Genomic DNA, 18,877 nt, shown 5'->3' on the forward strand with positions numbered 1-18,877 from the left:
CAAGCCAGAAAGGTCTGTGTCCTTGAAAACAACCAGACCTGTGGCAGTGAGAGATGTTTGTCATAAGACTAATTATTCCAAAATAGTGCTTTGAGAGTAAATACACCTAATCTTTTATTCATTTAATAGAAAATGGAAATTGTTGTGAATTAAGATAGGTCCAATCTAAACACCTTAATAATAAAAAATGGCACATTAACTCCAGCAGTAATGTGCCACCTGCTGGTTAAATTTGTTTTCTTATTACTACCATGGCCATTTTCCACTTAATTTGTTTCCTTGAATAGTTGACGTTTCAATGACTACATTAAGCAAACTGATAGCATCATTGCCTGCTACTGCATTACAAGAAGGAATTGCAGAATAAGGAGAGTGTGGTCGGTGGGCATAGGTTTGTGTGCATGCATTCATTCATGGAACGCATTTCCACCAAGAGGCAAGAGATACAATTTGATTAATTTCCCACTAAAAGAAAAAAATCCCATTTCTAGCTCACAGCAGCAAGTAATAGATATTTTCCTCTTGCCTCTAGTGTTCCCTGTTGTTCCTGTACCACAGTGTATGGTTGCTGTGGCAATCATGATGGCTGCTCTGGGACAGTGCAAACCTCACTTCAGCTTTGTGCTGTTGATGGGTATGGCAGTAGGTAGTTCAAGATGACTTAATCTGCAACTTGCAATTCTGTTGCTGTCAGATTGAAACAGAGGAGGTCTTATGCTACAGTAACTGAGCACATTGCGCTGAGATCAAGACTACCTGCATCATGAAGGTGCTTGCTATTTATTGTGCTTTTATGTCAAACAGAGGTGGATCCCCATTTTCCCAAAGTACACAGCGCATGAGAAAGCTGCCTTGCATGGCCAGTATTCAAATGCCAATATTGCCACACTTTTGTAGGGCTTTGACTCTTCTTAATAACTTACACAAAGTACTGGGGAGCTGTTGAGTCGTTGTTATGTCCTGGTCCACTTGAAAAAAGTTGTTTGATTTACTCTGAGCAGTGCATGGGGAAAAAAAATTCTTGGGAAGTTCAATATCAAACTTTTACTTGCAAACTCTAGAACTTTTGAGGTAGAATAAGATACTTGGCTAATTTTAAAATGTAGCAGTTTTGGTTAGAAATTCAACAGTATAAAAGCATAAAAATTAACACTTAAGAAAATGTACAAAGGAAAAGAAAGAAAAAGAGAAGATAAGATAAGATTAGAAAGGTGTATACTCACCGCCTGTGGGTCCAAAGATGAGATCTGATTGTTGCAATTTCTGTATCTGTTGGTTGAAGTGATGTTGGCAGTCTTGATCCACTGGGGCTGGGGGAAGCCCATGCAGCACAAAGTCCAGTGGGTTGATACTACACTCAGGCTCAGTGGGAATGCCCTACTCCTCTGCTGGAGTAGGGAGTTTTACACAGATAATGTAATACTGTGGATCATGGGACACAACAACATTACAGCTGCCTCTTAATTCAGTGTAGTTGAGTCAATTATCAGAAAGGATGAGTACCTTCAGGCTACATGGGAAGCTGAGCCACCTGTGTAAGGACATTGGCATGATAAAAAGCGCTATCCCACCTCAAAGGATTTGCCTCCTTTCAGCCTCTTCCCTTAGCTTGTTCACCACACAGCTGTAGTGTCCAGAGATGGGTGTGCACCCCCTTTGCAGTTACTTGGAGCATCAGCAGCAAAGCATCCTCAGCTTTTGCAAATGGTTGTTTGAGTCATCAACATTCCAGCATCTCACAGTGATTTAGCAGTTTCTTTTCTGTATGGACTACCAATAAGGCTTTACTGATCCTTGATGGCTTCAGATCTGCATGACTGAAAAGGCTACTGTAGCAAACCTGTCCGTGTTTCTGGAAGAGTTTATACAGGGAAGAGTTTGACTTGATCATATACTAGCTGCTAAAAGCGTTGTGCTTTTCAGTGAGATGTGCAAGCTCAGCGAATTCACATGCTAATTAAATGCTGGCTGCAACTGTTTATTAGCATACACTTTGGTCTGAATTAAATATTAGCTAAATGAGATGGACTTTTAAGAATTTACTGGCATATTGTCACTTGGTTTCTTTGGCCCTTCCCAAAGGTTAGAAGTTCATTTAGGTCTGTTTTTTTCAAGAAATTTTTCTTCAGAAAAAATAAAATCATTTCAGCTATTTTTTTTTTTTTTATTACTGGTGTCATTCTTTTCTCTTAGAGAAAAACCTGAAGAGGGTTTGGTGTCTTCTCAAACAGTAAAAGTCAACTGTAGCTCTTGCAGCATAGCTGCCGTGAACAGCATATCATTTGGCAACAGGCATTTGGAGCAGGAAAGCATCATGTAACTGCTGGCCTGCTGGTTGCTAAAAATGCTTTCATTTCTCCCATGGAAACACTCTGTGAGATTTACAGCATAAAGTGGAATGCAGTTTGTCCTCTGTGTCCAAACTGATGTGCCAATCCATTTCAGGAATGACTGTGACACTCTAGTAATTCTGGAGAAGGTTAAACCTCCCTATCCAGCCCATACAAATCAATAGGATTAATCTAGTACTTAGGTTCTACCTCTGTAAGTGTTAAGATAATGAGTAGTGGTTTTTAATTCTGCAAACCCCACCTGACTTCTTTTTTGGTAAAAAACCCAGACCATATTTTTTGCTTTCAGCTGCCAAAAAGCCAGATGAAGTTAGCTGAAGCCAGTCATTGACTCCACAGAGAGCAAAATTTTAATGCTAGGAGTAGGGTTTTTTTTTCATTTCAGTAATTCAGAGAACAACTTTCACAAGAAAAAGAGCTATATTTAAAAGGAAAAAAAAAAAACACCAAAAAAAAACACAAAAAAAAAAAAAAAAACCAAACAACAAAAAACACCAAAGGCAGCTGTTGTACTACACTGAACCCTGGAAAAGCGTTTGATCATACCATCTGCTTCCCAGCTACTGTCAGATGAGGCAGGGCATCTGCTAATAGAAACTACAAAAATGTCAGACCTGCCACAGAAGCAGAAGTGTACAATTTATTGGGTCCATCCTAAACTTCTGCTGCGCCATCCTCACATCTGGAACATATCTGCAAAGACCAGTATTCCTTTTGTGGCTTATATTCAGTAAGCAAACATTTTCTGTTTTATTTGGTGTATACAGTGAAGTCATCTGATAGATACTAAAGAAACTTACTACCAATCTCTTTACTTCCTGTATTCCTACATATTTTGTGGTTAAAATTGCAGCTACAGAAATAAAATTTAGAATGTTTCTTTTCCCTCTAAAAATGTAAGCTTCTGAAAATATCCATGACCCCATTTACACTATTAACAGGGATACTGGGAAATACACACTGAATTGTTATACAGCTCTGTAAATTTTCTGGATAGGGAAATTGAAGGCAAAGCAGTACTTGGTGGCACAGCAAAATTCCATGTTAGATAATATAAACCAGTTTTTGCAATCAGGGAATTGAAAGGGTTCCATGCAGTTTATGTATTCCATGATAACGTTCAGAAACCTTTATTTCTGCCAGGATCTGTTGTGTCAGGGAAATCATAATTTCTTTTATCTTTCTTAGAAAATAAAATTATCCTTTCTGTGGCTTCACATGGGGCACAGAAACTCATTCATTAGTGCTATAATATCTCAGCCAGAGATGAGGAGCTCACTGTATGAGATGCAGATAAAGCAGGAACTGCAAATTTACTGTCCTACAGGAATATCTCACACTATGTAAACTGCCTTTTCCAGGTGTTGCCTATTTAGTCTCACCAGCAAACCAGCTAAGAAACTAATGGCTTGTGGCTATTTTTGTTGCTTGGTCTCTGTGTGTTGTCATGACACTGTCACCCTCAATACAGAATAGCCATATGTCTGCATCATCCATAGCAAAGCGGTCTGGGCATCCGTGTCTCATCAGACTGTTTGAAAACTGTTGCAAAGGAAAAGTAGAAATTGAAGTTTAACATGGAGCGACAGTCCCCAGCATCAATATTGTTACCACCCTATCAACTCACAAAACTTCCTTCTAAGGTCAGCATTTTCAGTTCAGAAGACATATAAGTGCATGTAAGACTCGCAGGCAATATTTTTATGGCCATGACTTGCATTACACAATTTTTCAGGATATACATCAATGGGAATATCCAAACTGAATTCTTGTTTTCTTAGAGTAACAGAATATCCATCTCAGTGATGAACTTTCTCCATAACTTGTGACTTTAATGTTTCAGAAGAATATCTATTATGTTAGTGCCTTGCCAATACCTCCAAGAACTCTCTCTATAGTAGAAGAGCTCCAGGAAGTGAGCTACATTACACTTACACATTTCTGGTCTGAAACTGGGTAATGGCAGACCTTGGATTATATGAATGTGTGAATGAAGATGTCTATCTCAGCAGTTAAAACAATTAGTCTCTTTTGGATGATCTTAACAAGTTCCTGCTAAGTCTACATGAAATCACATCTCTGCTTAAGTTCACAGTCTGTGATGTGCACAGCCCAGAGTTCTATAGGACAGTGTCTGGCATGTATCAGTCTGCTTACACGCTTTGTGATCTACAATTTATATTTACTCATCAATCTACAACTTTAACCACAGGGACTGCTAATTCAGGCAGCTAAATGTCCTAATGTACCAGTGTGAAACCTGTTGTGTACAAGAAAAGAAACAGGTTTACTACCAAAACATTTTTGGTCATTTATTCCACTGGAAAATATGCATATTCTATTCCAAAATCTTGATAGTACTATAAGACTTAAACAGTATGCGTGCATCTTTTTTTCTTTTTTTAATGGGACAGAGCTGTGAGATTTACATAACCTGTTCTCTCAGTCATTAAGGCTGTCTCAGCTGCCCAGTCTGGAAGGAAAGGTACCAGGTACAGGGAAAGCCAAACATTTACAGTAACTTACATCAACTGATGGCTCAATTGCAGAATTGCTGTCTTTCTTATAAGCACTGATTGTTTTGCTTGTTCCCTGCTTTTTACTAGACATTGAGTCTATGAAAAATCAAATTAAAACATGAACTGTTGCAGTGCTTGCACAATGAAGGAGAGGTAAAAATATTTGAAATTTTTCAATGAACATTCAAACTTCTCCCCTCATATTTCCTCATTTGGAATTCTCTTTCATATTCCTCAAAATAACAAACTACTAAAGTTATGCTTTCCCTAAACACAATTCCCTCTAATCTTTCTGTTCTTTAATTTTCTCTTACTTGGCCATCCCTCTTCTTCTGCAGTATGACCCACTGACTCACCTGCTCACTTTGATCTTTGTTATGCCTCCTCTTCAAACAGTTTTTCCCCTGTGTTAAAAAGTATTATTCCTTCCAAGAAAAAGGGAAATGCTTTCCCATCTTACCATTTTGACAATTTGCATAACTGACCTCCTTTCATGTTTTGTTTTATCAAACTCTCATTTTTATTTTCAGGGTAATTTTCTGCTGAAATATTTAAGTAGGCCTGGCCTAGCTAAATTATGAATGTCAACATGTACTCTGGAAGCAATTGCCTGTTTAGCCAAACCAAACTGTATTCTAAAAGAGAAGACTTTCAGGTTGCACTCACAATTGCATCTGTGTTATTTTTAGAAAAGGGAGAGTTTTTATTCTTACTTATATAACTGAGGTGCATAAAAAAAAGTTTATATGTCAGAGGTGATATTTATATTTCAGAGTGAAATTTAATTTACTGAAATTTATATTTCAGTGAAATTTAAAGACACTAAAAGATCTTTTGGCGGTAACTAAAAAAGATCACTTCAAATGTATTTTAAATCACCATATAGTTTCTCCTGATGTCATAATGAAATGATGATGGGAAAAAAATTGCATCTCTAAAAGCATGAATAATTTGCAGCATTCTTAGAGTGCTAAGTTGTTAAAGCGAGCACACTTGATGCTTTCTTTGCTCTCTTCACTCCTATCCTGATTTTTTTCCTTCATCTTCAGCTATCCATTGTCTAGTCAGTGCGTACAGTGAATTTAAGGTTTAAAAAATATTTTTTTCCTTCATCTCTTGTCTCTTTCATGACACAGGGTAAAACATCTTTCTGTACAATTGTGCACATCAGTTTCCCTCTCCAAACAAATACATGCTAAAAATCTGACCATATTTCAGCTCTCCATACTCTGAAGTGGTCAAGGTTTACCATACTGTAAAAAAATTAATTTTCACATGTTACAGAATAAATACAAGTGCAGACTTGTGCCACATAGCTATTCCAATTTAATCCTGGCACCTTACAATTACCTCAAACAGAATAAGCTCTTCCATTTCTGTGGAATTTTCAGAATAAATCCTAGGGGGAAAAATTTCTGTGTTAGGAGGGAAAGACTTATTTTTTGGCTAGTAAAGGCATGAAAAGAGGAACTGAATATGCTGGTACTTTGAAAAAATATTTATGATCTGTCATTCCTTTTACCAGACACTGCTTTAGACTATTCCAGAACAGTTTTTAGATTCGTTACCATCCTATGGCCCGGGAAATTTACAGTTGATGATTATTGTCTGTTGCTCTTGCTTCTCATTCTAGGGATAAAATCAACTTTGCCCATGTGCAGTACAGACTTGTAGATACTGTCCAATGCATAGCACCTCATATTGATGAAAGTTAATCATTTATATATCCACCTGAATATGGCAAGCTGTGACACAGTTATGATGGCTTAAAAATGATGGCATTCTTTAAAGCAAAACAAAATTTGTGTTTTACTACTTGCTAATCTGGATGCTGGTTTTCCAGACACAGTCTGGAAAGTCTGTTTGATATTTGCTGCTCTCAAGTAAAATGCCATTACCTGACTTTGCCTTTAGGAGCTCAATGCAATATCAGCATGAAGACAGAAAAAATAAAAGAATGAATGAAACACATAAGACTAAACTGACCCTGCTGAGCCAGAAACTATGTAAAAGAAAAGAAAAGGAAAGAAAACGTAATCTGTCAAACAAGGATGGAACAGATTATAAACAGAGCAAAGCAGTTTTAAAATAAGTGCTTTTGGTAGAGTCCAAGGTCAGATAATACTTTCCTTCTACTTCCGCCCAGCACCTCTCCAGTCTCCTCCCACCTTGCTTTCTATCCACCTGCTCTTCTTGACTCCATCTTCTTGGTTTTTACTTGCTTTCTACCTGCCCTGCCTGAAAATTAGGTTTCTGCCCTGCTGGACTGTAATTATTGCTGGCAACTATCACAGTGTGCTGTAATCCTGCTTGCAAAGGCTCAGTTTTAGCTCAGTGATTTCCTGCCACATTTTCCTAGGCAGAATGAGGATGCAGTTAGTTTATTTTTCTGTAAGTTAATCCTGTTCACATTAAGATACTTCAGTAAAATCTGCAATGAGGTAGAACCTTCCCAGCTTTTTATTGCTGGGTTTGTTTGCTTGTTTGTGGTTTGTTGTTTTGTGGTCTGTTGATTTGTGGGGCGAGACTTGGGGGGGGGGGGGGGGGGGGGGTGACAGGGGAGCATGTGTCTCTTCCTTCTTTTAAGGGCAAATCTTTTGCATTTTTTACTCAGGAAGGTTTTGTGGAGGGAAATGGGAAGTAGTTTGTTTTAGCAAAAGGTTGACTGTCAGGTTCCAAGCACCTCCACCTGGATGGAGTCCAGCTGCCCCAGCTTTGAATGTATCTGCTACTGTATTTTGCAAGGAGACCACTATGGGCACATCAAAAGAATTCAAGACATTTAGCAAGAATCCAGTTGCCTATCAACTGCTTTGCAGCTTTTTGGGAAACCTCTACTGATGATTCATTTGCCTGTTTTCAGGCAAATCACTGAAGATCTATCTCTTCAGTGCAGTGCAATAAAATTTTGTTTTTGTAAGGAATGGTAACCCCGGCTTCTGCTGTATTTGCAAAGAAAAAAAGAAAAATACTTTTTCTAAAAAATGTTTTCTGTTGAAATCACAGTTGCTCACTGAGATGACTCAGAAAATTACCTGAAAAGGCTGTTTCAAGCCTATAAATAGTTTGAACACTGCAGAAAGAAAGGAGGAAATAGGAAAAAGACCATCCCCAAATTACCCGATGGGGTGGCAGAGGAGCAGAAAAAAAAAGTTATTTTAAAATAATTGAGTTTAACACCAACAATTGAAAATACCAGCTACACAGAGGTAATAATCTGGACCCAAATCCCTATGGGAAAAAAAGAGGACTTGATTTTAGGGTTTCTTTTCTTCTTTGGATGTAAATTGGTTTTTGGCTCAAAAGAAATAGTGGGGTATGGAGGGGTAGAGTAAATGGTAAATGGAAACAGCAGGGTAGAGTAATTGGTAGTTCTACTCTCTAACACTCTCTTTCATTATGTTCCTATGAAAAATAGGAAATGTTTTCATAGATACAATATGAAACAGAGCAGCACAAACAAAATTTCTTTTTAGACTAATCTTCCCTTTTTCACAGCAATACAGAAGAATGTCTAGTGGTAGTTTGACTAAATCTACAACTCTTACCCACTGATTTCCTTTTGGTACGTGAGCAAGTCCTTAGCATATATTACTTTTAAATACAGGTTCCTTGGGATTTATTACTTTGTAGTGAAATGTCCTGGATTCCATATGCACACCTTCCTAGGTTGTTCTTCCTTCTGTATTTTTTTCTTCTAAAGTTGTGCAGAGGGTAAAACTCAACAGGCTTAAAGGGTCTGCAGTAGGTAGGTGCTCTTAGGCACTGTCTCTTCTCTGAAAGAACAAAGGCTTTTCTTTTTCTTAGCAATGAGCTATTAAATGCCTTTCTAAGGCTTTAATTTTCTGGTTTTTTGGCATCTACCAAGGTGGAAGACACTCATCAAGAAAGAGGTAGCTGGGAATAGAGCTTACTGACTGAGATATTTTCCTTTAGCACAGCATGTTTTGTAGTGCAGAAGCATCTGTATCCTATTTTAACAGGGTCCAGCCAATGTCCCCCGTGTGTTCCTTATCAGTTCTCTGCAGAGATTCACCCACCAATGTACTTGTAAGTTGCATTGGCAGGTTGTGACATGCATTAATGACTCTTGGAGTTGACCACATTGGAAACCTAAAATCGTTACCTGTTAACTCAGGGGAAAGAAAACACCAGAACAAGAGGTCTCCAGCAATAGGTTTTTTTGGACCTAAAGATATTGGACATTTCTAAATGCAAATTCTGCATAAGTACTTTAGGACGTGTCTGCATTTCCTCTTGCCTCTGACTACAGAAATTAAAGGTTGCTACAAGTATTTTAAACCTTCCATGCTTGCAGAAAAATGTCTTTTATCAACCCATCAATATCTGGCACCAGGTAAAAAATCTCTCAGTGTCAAGCAATAACAGTGAGAGGCATCTATGCTGAAGGAGGGGTGGAGGCCACCCAGCCAGCTGCTGTGGATGGATAGCTCAAACAGCCCTGTGTCTGCAGATATCTATAGTGTAAAGTGGTTGATATGTTCTCAGATTTTCTGCTGTGTTCTGCTTTTCAGCCCAGGCTCCAGCCAGAGTGTTTATTTGGAGCTGGTTCTGTGTTCTCACTGACAGCCTCATGCAATAGGGTTACCCTCAGTTACTCCTTCTTACTGAGTATCTGCCTGGACAAAAGTTCAGTTGCCTTAAACAGGAGGAGTGCCTCTGTCACAGAAAGCAAGCAGCTATGGATTGTGACAGTAAATCTAAACCATAAGAAGAGGCTGGACATATTTGTTTACTGCCTCTTTGCAGAAAATACAGAAATCCACTGTGCCAGCTGAGTCTTTGAGGTCCTAAACTCAAAGGATTTTGAAATCAAGTTGAGCATTTGGTTGAGAGCCAGCTGAACATGAGCCAGCAGTTTGCCTAGGGGGCCAATAAGGTCAATGGCATCCTGGCTTATATGAGCAGCAGTGTGGCCAGCAGGACCAGGGCAGTGACCGTCTCCCGGTGCTCAGCGTGAGGTGAGAGTCACTCCCTGAGGCCTCACCTTGAGCCCTGTGTTTGGTTTTGGGTCAGAAGTTGTGTTAGGGGAGGTTCAGGTTGAATATTAGAAGAAGGTTCTTCACTGAGAGAGTGTTTGGACACTGGAACAGGCTCCCCAGGGAAGGGGTCCCAGTACTAAACCTGACAGAGTTCAAGGAGCATTTGGACAATATCCTCAGGTACATGGGTTGACTCTTGGGGTATCTTGTGCAGGGCCAGGAGATGTACTCAATGATCCTTGTGGATCCCTTCCAACTCAGGAAATTCTGTGTTTCTGTGATAATGTGAGGTGCTGAGTCATGTCCAGACAAAGGCAGCAGAGCTGGGGAAGGGTCTGGAGCACAAATCTAATCAGGATCAGCTGGGGGAGCTGAAGGTGTTTAGCCTGGCATAAAGGAGCCTTATCACTCTCTAGAACTCCCTAAAAGTTGGTTGTGGTGAGGCAGGGATCAGTTTCTTCTCCCAGGTGGGAAATGCAGGTTTGGATTGGATATTAGGAAACAAATCTTCACTGAAAGGCTTGTTAAGCACTGGACCAGGCTGTCCAGGAAAATGGTTGAGTCACTGGAGGTATTTAAAAGATTAATTGATGTAGCACATGGTTTACCAGTGGACTTGACAGTGCTGTGTTAACAGTTTAACTGGATGATCTTAGACATCTTTTCCAAACTAAAAGATCCTATGATTATGTAACTGTATGAAGTATCATATTTTTCCTTGGTTCTGTCTGAAATTCTAGTTCAATATCAGACATGACCCCAAAATTATAATTCTAATGTCAGTCTGAGCAATCTTTCAGTTTCCATCTTTTTTTTCCCCAATTATTTGTCTTCTCTATTTTGCTACTTGAATTATGCTAGGCCTCTTAAAAAATAGTAAAGCAATAGTTGATGTGGAAGAACAGCCTTTTTATTCTAATGTAACTAATTTACATATTTCCATTTTATTTTTAATACAGCAACAATTCATTCTTCCGATGGGTTTATTTTTCTGATGCATGCAGAGAAGAGGGTTGAAAAAGAAATTGGAAGTTTAAAGTTATATGTGGTCCAATGTCAGAAAAGTACTTTCTTTAATTTTCCTGTGGTGATAAGCTGTTCAGTGTTGCAATTTATATCATTAGTTTTTATTAAGTTGGGAGTTCACCAATCATGTGTTTAGTTTGTGATGTTGTTTGTTCCTCCTCCAAACTGTGTTGTCCATTATATTCAGTCCCCAATGTGCAGACTGCCTCTCCTGACACCTAAAGACAGAGAAGGACATTTTGCCATTTCATGCTCCCTCCAAGTTTGTCATCTGTGGCAAGGGAAGCACACCATGACCATGTAGAGCAGAGGGTCTGGTCTCATCATCTCACCTACTGACTGTGTTTTGAGATGAGACATACATAGAAATGTGTATTTCTATTCACATTACCTATGGGCAGAGTACCTGCACTGCCAGGAAAGCTTCATTGCCAGTCATCATGGAAATAGAAAAAAAAAGGAAAATTATAATGAAACATTTCTTTACAAGAATGTGATCAAACCCAGGATCAACCCTGATCAAATCCAGGCTCCTATAAAGGTGGTTGATGTTCCATGCTTGTCAGTGTTTAGGAGGCATTTGGACAATGCCCATGCTTTAACTTTTGGCCAGCTCTGCATCAGGCAGCTGGACTAGATCATTGTTGAGGGTCCCTTCCAACTGAAATAATCTATTCTGTTACTATTCTATTCCTATTCCAATTCTATCCTATTCTATTCCATTCTGAACTTGTGGTCTGGGGATAGACATCAAGTAGTTTGCCAGAAACATCTGTATATTCCAGAGAGAGAGAGAAAACACTTCATTAAAGTATCATTTATGCTTTGTATCAAGAGCACTGTGAAGGATCAAATCAAGTCTAACTTGGAAATAGTGTACTTTAGCTGGGGAGGTTGCCTAACATAAGTAATGTGTTACATCACCTAACTCAATTGACTAATTGAGCTAAGCCAGTTTCCTATTCCTTTATCCAGTTTGCTTTTTAGCCTCTAAGATGCTGTTCTACTGTCACTGCTACCAAAACCTCTGAAACTCTAGGATCAAATGAAGGTAGAATAGGTGCTAAAGGAGGGCTGCACTGGATTTCCTGGGATACACTCTACAGCACTTTTCAGTGTCAGACTGGAGCTTATCACTGAAGTTTTGCCTTGTCCTTCAGACCTTGTATCTCTCCTTCTTCTGTGACGGTAGACAGTACTTGGTGCCCTGATGTTTGCTCAATATCAGATGCTGTTGCAGTTCAGCGCTGTATGAGTAGGAATCTAGGAACATGGAAACAACAGATGTTGCTCAATATGAATATAAAAAATGCTTATGTAATTCCTAATTAAAGGTGTCACTTATTCTAAAAAAAAAAAAAAGGAGTTGAGGCAGTCCATACCAGCAAAAGAAAAAACAGACAAGTGCTCAGATCAATATGATGACATAGTTTTCATGGGTAAAAGAAAAGCACAAGTAAAAAGCTGCAATCTGTGTTGCTTGATAAGACGCAGAGATTCAAAAAAAGCTATTGCTATGGCAACAAAAGGAGCAAGGGGATTTACACTTCTGTATGTTTCAATGCAGTCTTAACCAAGAGTGACTCTGGCAAGAAGGAACAGCTGCACATTCATTCTTATAATTTATGGATTGTGAATCTCACCTCACTGTCTCAGAGCCTATAACTTAGAGCTATAGGTCATTGACCATACATGGCTGAAGATGTTCCCAGACCTGTTAGAAGCATAATTCTTAGATTATTTATCAAAGGCTTTCCTGTATAGAATCTCAAGGTTGAATAGGTTTCTAATATCACTTGAAAATATTTATTCTATTCCATATGCCATCAATTAGGTCCACACTCATAGGACACCTAAATCTTTCTTGTAATCTGTTGAGAACATTAAGTCTAATGTCACTCTAATGTGACATTAGGAATGTTCTAACAGGAACATTCCTTCATCTCTAGTTTCACCCTGTAAGTGTCATTGAGTGCTTTTTTTCCATATGAAGATTAATACAATTTCCATCTTACCAAATTTTATGTCAGAAAATATACTGTGTGTTAATCCAATTTAATTAGTTCCTCATAAAGCAAATAAAGTAAGATTATCTCATAGACATCAGGACATTTTAAGATTGAAATCACGTTGCCCTAATTTAAGTTGTTTTTCTTTAATTAATCTCATTTTAATAATGGTATTGTCTGTTAATATTGCAGATCACAGTTTTTCGAATGGGATCAGAAGGACACCAGGATATTGATTTAGCTATCCTGACAGCACTACTAAAAGGTAACAGAGTTGAGTGAATCTATATCAATCCATTTTGTGTCTCTGGTGTCCTGAAACCTGCATTTATTGACATATCTATCAAGATGATCAATCTATACTGTGAAACTGAAGTATGCTTCTTGCTCTAATTGCTTTATACAAACCCAGCTCTTTCTTTAATGTTTAAACAGCTACTGTTTTTCCTTTCTGAATTTTTATTCTCCACAATCACTGATGTGTCACAAGAAATACCAGTGGTGACCCCCAACACCAGTTACTTGAGAAGCTCAGTATTCACGAGAAGCCAAAGAACTCCTCAGACTCAGATTACCTTGGTAGCTAAAACATCCATTTAGATAAAGCTGACTCTATTGACAAAGTAAGATGTTACCTGTAGTCATCCCTAGAAAGTCCGGAAGTAGTGTGAGGTTCCTTTCAGCCTCCACTTGTAGATTTAAGAGCATAGCTATTGGGATGGTTGGCCTTTTAATCTTAAACCTGGCTTGTTTTTACATCATTCTAAGCCATTACATGTTACACTTCTGCTCTTAAAACGTTGACTTTAAATTTGCTATTGCTACAGTTCATGATAGACCCTGATCTATATTAATTAAAAAATTAGTTCAAAACAAGAATCAAGAATTTCATCTATCACCAAATTTCTCTTTTGTTCCTTGGAAATAATATAATTGTAGGTTTCATTTTTATCTTAAATGTAACTGAATCCTTCATTACCTTCAGTGTGAAGGTATTCTCTTCACATTTGTTCTTAAGACAATCCCTGAAAGTACTGCTCTTGTTTTCTATTAATAAGGCACAGAATGTCTTAGAGTTGTGATTCCGCTTTTTCTAAATGTGTTTTCAAGATCTGTATCGCAACACAGATCCCTGGAGTCTTCTGAAAACTGACTCTTAGAAGCCTGAAGAAAATAAGTCACAAGCTTGTGAGGGATTGTTTTCTATTTGAAATGTTCTTTTGCAGTATTTACATGAGCAACTGTTTTAGCGGTTGCTGTCTCACTATATGAGCAGTCCTCCCTGGTCTGGAATATCCATTTTGCAAGTACTTAATTGGTGCTGTTGGCCTCTTAGTAAAATAAAATTTCCTTTTCTCTTGATGTTAAGAATGCAAGTCATCATAAGAAACTTTTATTAGCTCAGGAGGTGTCTGCATCTGTGTAAGTACTTTCGACAACTCCTTTCATGCTTGTCTGAGAACCTTGATTTGAAAATCTGCTGATGGCAGCAACATTTGTTTCTTGCTCAAGAAAGAGCCAGAGGAACTAAGACTTACAGCTCATCTTTTCTGCTCCTCTGGACTTTCTGATTATGAAGGTACTCAGTGAAGATCAGATTCATCAGGTGCCTCTGGCTCATGTAAGCCTCCTGATCACAAGGTGTTTAATCAATATGTGCAAAGACGAGATCTGTTGTCTCAGCCAAGTCAGTTGTCCTTATTCACACCGTGTCTTTGTACAGGTGTTCTGGCCCACCTGGAAAAATACTGATTTTCTGAAAATACACCTCACTAGCCTGATGGATACTTGGGTTTTTCATCAAAGGCTAGGGTAGCAATGCTGAACCACTTGTCTATTGCTTTTTAATAAGTAATTTATTTATAATAGGTAAAATAAATAGGTTTTTTTTTCCTTTTGGAATTTTCATGCCATTGAAATTGTCGTGGCATTAGAGTTTCCACAGCATTGAAAACTTACTTCCTACAGTTTATTGTCTCTAAAATTAAAGAAAAATAATAATTGTAATCAGTAAATTAAGAGATTTGAAGACTGAGTCTGAGTTATCTTGACATTCATAAATTTAAATTTAAGAATTCATCTCTTCCTACTCTCAAGTACTGTGTAAAAAAAAGGAGCAGAACAATGTATGAAACTGGTAAGTGAATACCAGTAACTTTTTTTCAGTCTTCTTGATGAGGAAATTGCAGCTTTTAGTAGTGCAAGAGGAGCATATCAGCTAATGACCATCCAATCCTGTGCGTGAGTGATTTGGTCATGGAGGAGTGTGACAAGGGTTTGGAAACACAAAATATCACTTCCTATTTGCTGTGTAAAATTTGTGATGAACTAATCTCTTTTTAAACCCACACCAGACACACTGGCCAATTCAGGAGATCTCCTGTACAGCATATTCCACAAGCCCCAAACTCAGCACCATATATTATTTCTTTGTTTGTTTTCACAAGGCTCTTGTTTAATCTTGTCAGCAAGATTTATCTTTCTTGGAAGTGATCTTCAATAAACTACAGAATGGCATCCAAACTGGTTATCAATTTACATTGCATGGATGTCACAACAGCATATGGTTTGCAAATTCTTTTTTTTTTTTTAATGTTGAGAGACACAAATGTGGGAAGTAAGTTTCCAAAGGCATGAGTTTATAGCAGGCAAGTTTATCAATACAGTTTAACTGTTTGTGCTCTCTTAACTTGAGCAGTTGGAACTCACACCATAATGGATTTTGTCCTTTTGCAGCTGCTAGTGAAGCAGAAGGCATATGACAGGGAAGTTAAAGACAGCATATGGAGATGGTCTAAAAAAACACTTGTTTTGAAGTGGCTTCAAAGATCCTAGTTCACGAAGCTGTTGCAATGTCTGGAGCAGACTAGTGCCAGCAATTTTTCAGATGGCGCTCCAGAAGCCTCCCCAGTGCTACTGTCAGCACTGGGAAAGGGAGAGGTGCTGTGTGGTATGTGCATACAGTGATATTACTGCCATGTACCTGCTGGGATAAACCATGCTAGGCTGCAGCAGAGCTGAAGTTCTGCATATTTTCCGGCCTGTGAGTAAGTCATGATTCATGCTCACTGAATAGCCATCATGTAGTATCAGATGGTCAAGGATAGTCTGCCAACCATGAAATCACAGACACAAAAAGGTTTCAGAGTTAGGTCAGCTATCTGGTTACTGCACTTGTAGCTGTTTTTGCTATCTGCTTTTCTGTTGTCAATTGGTTTCCTAATTGCCAGGATGGTTCTGTAGCAAATGCTGTGGAAAGGCAGCCTTTGCACTAGAAAGCTGCTGAAACAGGAGACAGCATTGGACCTGTAGAGACACTGAGCAAAAAGTTAATTTGTTTTTTCATTTTCCCTAATCTAGTTCTTTTCTTTTGATGTTGATTCAAAGAGGAGACTGACAGGCTTATGTGCACTGTGGAAATTGATATCCCACAACCTTTTCTGTCTAGGTAGATGTTTCATGTCATTTCATCTTTCCAGATACCTGAGCACCAAGATCATAGGCTATTCCAGGAGAATCCTTTAGGGGTTTATGTTGGTCACAGTAAGCTTTAGCCAGTACATAAAAGCCTGTAGTAATAAGTACATAAAAGCTCTTCAGTAATCCTGCAAGTGCACAGCACTCATTGTCTGATGTGTACCCTGGCTCCCCGAGGAGACAGCGTTCAGTTTATAGTCCCAGGCTGTATCATAAAGGAGTTATTACATTTTCAGTCCAAAATATTGAGTAGACAATGTGACTTTTTACCAAAAGAGTCTATGCAAGCACTGCTGGATGGCAGCCTAAGAACATAAAATTAACATCTGCAGGAACTAACAGCTGTCCCAGCAGTCTATCTATATCCAGTGGTATCTATACCAAGATAAAATACTGCCAAAACAATGTATTGCATCCCAACTGCAACTTTTCTTCTAGGAGCAGATGAAAAGAGGGGTCACACTGCAGATGTTGTCATAGTCTCAAAACATTCTTTTGAGGAACATATCTTAGAATCAGCCAGACACCAGAATACTGAATAAATATTACAGAGACATTACTCATATTACCCAAAACATTATTTAATGTAATAAGTATGATATGGTAATTAAAATAATACAATGCAATAGGTTATTAACTCTACCTTATGTATTTCCCAAATATCCTTTGGCTTTGATTTGAGCAAGTTACAGTGACACTCATGAGTGACAGGCATCCCCAGAGAGGTCACATTTTGGATTCTTCCTGCTGACTCAAGTCCATATTCTATGGCACTAAATGCAGTCAAGGAAATGATTGAAAGCAGACTGTATCTTAAAAAGGCCATCTCATGTTTTTTTCTGGGGAGTTTTTCTTATATGAGTGGAATCATTCATATCTCTTAATCGTGGGTAGAATTCTACCTAAAATAGCCTGAATACTTCCTTTTTCATGTGAGACAAAGGTCATCAGTTCTATCCTAGAATAAAATCAATTAAAAGGTATCCACAGCCCTTATGCTGCTCTGTACAAACATTCATAGCTTTGATTTTCCTTCTCCTCTTAAGTAAAATCAGTGTTATCCACATTCATCTGAAAACCCCTCAAGGAAGTCAGGAAAGAGGAGAAGGAAGCAAGGGCTTTCCAGCCAAAAACTGTACTGTGGAAGCACTCATCCAACCAAATGCACCAGAGCCCCAGCATGCACATCCATAATCAACACCCTAGCTGATAGGCTGCTTCAGACCTGGAGTACAACATCCCCTTGAGAAGCCACACATTTCCTTCTACTGCCAGATACCTGCAGTGCTCTGTGAGACAATGAACTCAAACATCGTGGCAGCAAGCGCTGAGAAGAGCATCAACTCTGGGACTGGACATCCACCAACAGGAAAACTCGGCCACTGCTGGCAGCCTTAAGCACAATGAAGGGAGATGGGAAGGACACAGGTTGGACCACGGCTTGCTTTCCCCTCTGCTCAGTATTTGGAGCAATCAGCATGCTCAAAGAAAACAATTTTGGTGAATGGATGAGCAGGCACCACCTCATGCCCCATGCCAGCCATTCCTTCCTGTGATCAAATGCACCAGAAGACCCTCTATTTATCTGCCAGCTGAATCTTTTCTAAAGCATGAAAAGGGCCAGGGCTTCTAGGGTCAGTTGCCACAAACTGGAGATCGCTCCCTGCTAGGGCTCAGAGGTTATTTACCTGGAGCCTCAGTGATTTAGCTTGACTTCTGCCTCAAGTGGGGGCAGTGTAAACAGCCCCCTTCCCTCCCCAAGTCCGTCTGATCCGCTCTTGATCCAAAATTATTTCTAACAAGATGGCACCTCTGGCTACCCCTATCATAGGCTGTTGTAGGAAAATCAGGAACTGGAGCTCCCTCATCACATGTGTGAAATGTTGTCAGGCTGTGGGATCACCATCACTGCCCCCAGGTTTTAGAGTTCACCCATGTGTTTCCTCCATGACTCACCAAAAACCTTGACTAAGCACCTGCTAAAGCTCTTACTTCTCCTACAGGCACATGATTGGGAAGGAAGAGATCTGATGAGAACATCTCTTGTTTGCTTCACAAGGGGGAGAACATTATTTGCTCTCTGTGTTTAACTTACACTATCATACTCACTGCAGGTATTTTTTTTCTGTTTTTATAAATAAATCTTGGGATGTAGAAATGTAGAGACATTTTTGCCTTTCCCAAAGGTAAATATTTTCTGTTCTTGAATTCTGCATATTGCTTGTGTAAGAAGCTCCAAAAGTTTCAGATGTTGTTGGCATCCCCCCTGAGGTCTCTTGTGAGAGCTCTTGTTTGTGTTGCAGTACATAGCAATGAGAAGTTGTGTCTTATGAAAAGGGGCATTCCTGATACATCTTAGCCACAGAAGTCACAGAAGTATTTTTACTTTTTTTTACCTTCTTCATTTGTTTCAATTCTATTCTCTTCCTGCATTGTCTACTTTTTATCAGAGCTCATTTCTGTATGAATGTGATTTGGATGATTCACAATTC

General features: G+C 38.9%; 1 protein-coding gene across 3 annotated transcripts in view; it reads left to right on the forward strand.

Annotated features, from left to right (window-relative positions):
- TRPM3 (transient receptor potential cation channel subfamily M member 3) overlaps window positions 1-18,877 on the forward strand; it is a 385,746-nt gene that overhangs the window by 300,627 nt on the left and 66,242 nt on the right. For all 3 annotated transcript variants that reach the window (XM_036402688.2, XM_036402689.2, XM_036402690.2), the window contains exon 9: window positions 13,101-13,173. In XM_036402688.2, the coding sequence (XP_036258581.1) occupies window positions 13,101-13,173 (73 nt within the window). The remainder of the gene's footprint in view (window positions 1-13,100; window positions 13,174-18,877) is intronic.

Source organism: Molothrus ater, chromosome Z (assembly GCF_012460135.2).
Source record: "Molothrus ater isolate BHLD 08-10-18 breed brown headed cowbird chromosome Z, BPBGC_Mater_1.1, whole genome shotgun sequence".
Classification (NCBI taxonomy): Eukaryota; Metazoa; Chordata; class Aves; order Passeriformes; family Icteridae; genus Molothrus; species Molothrus ater.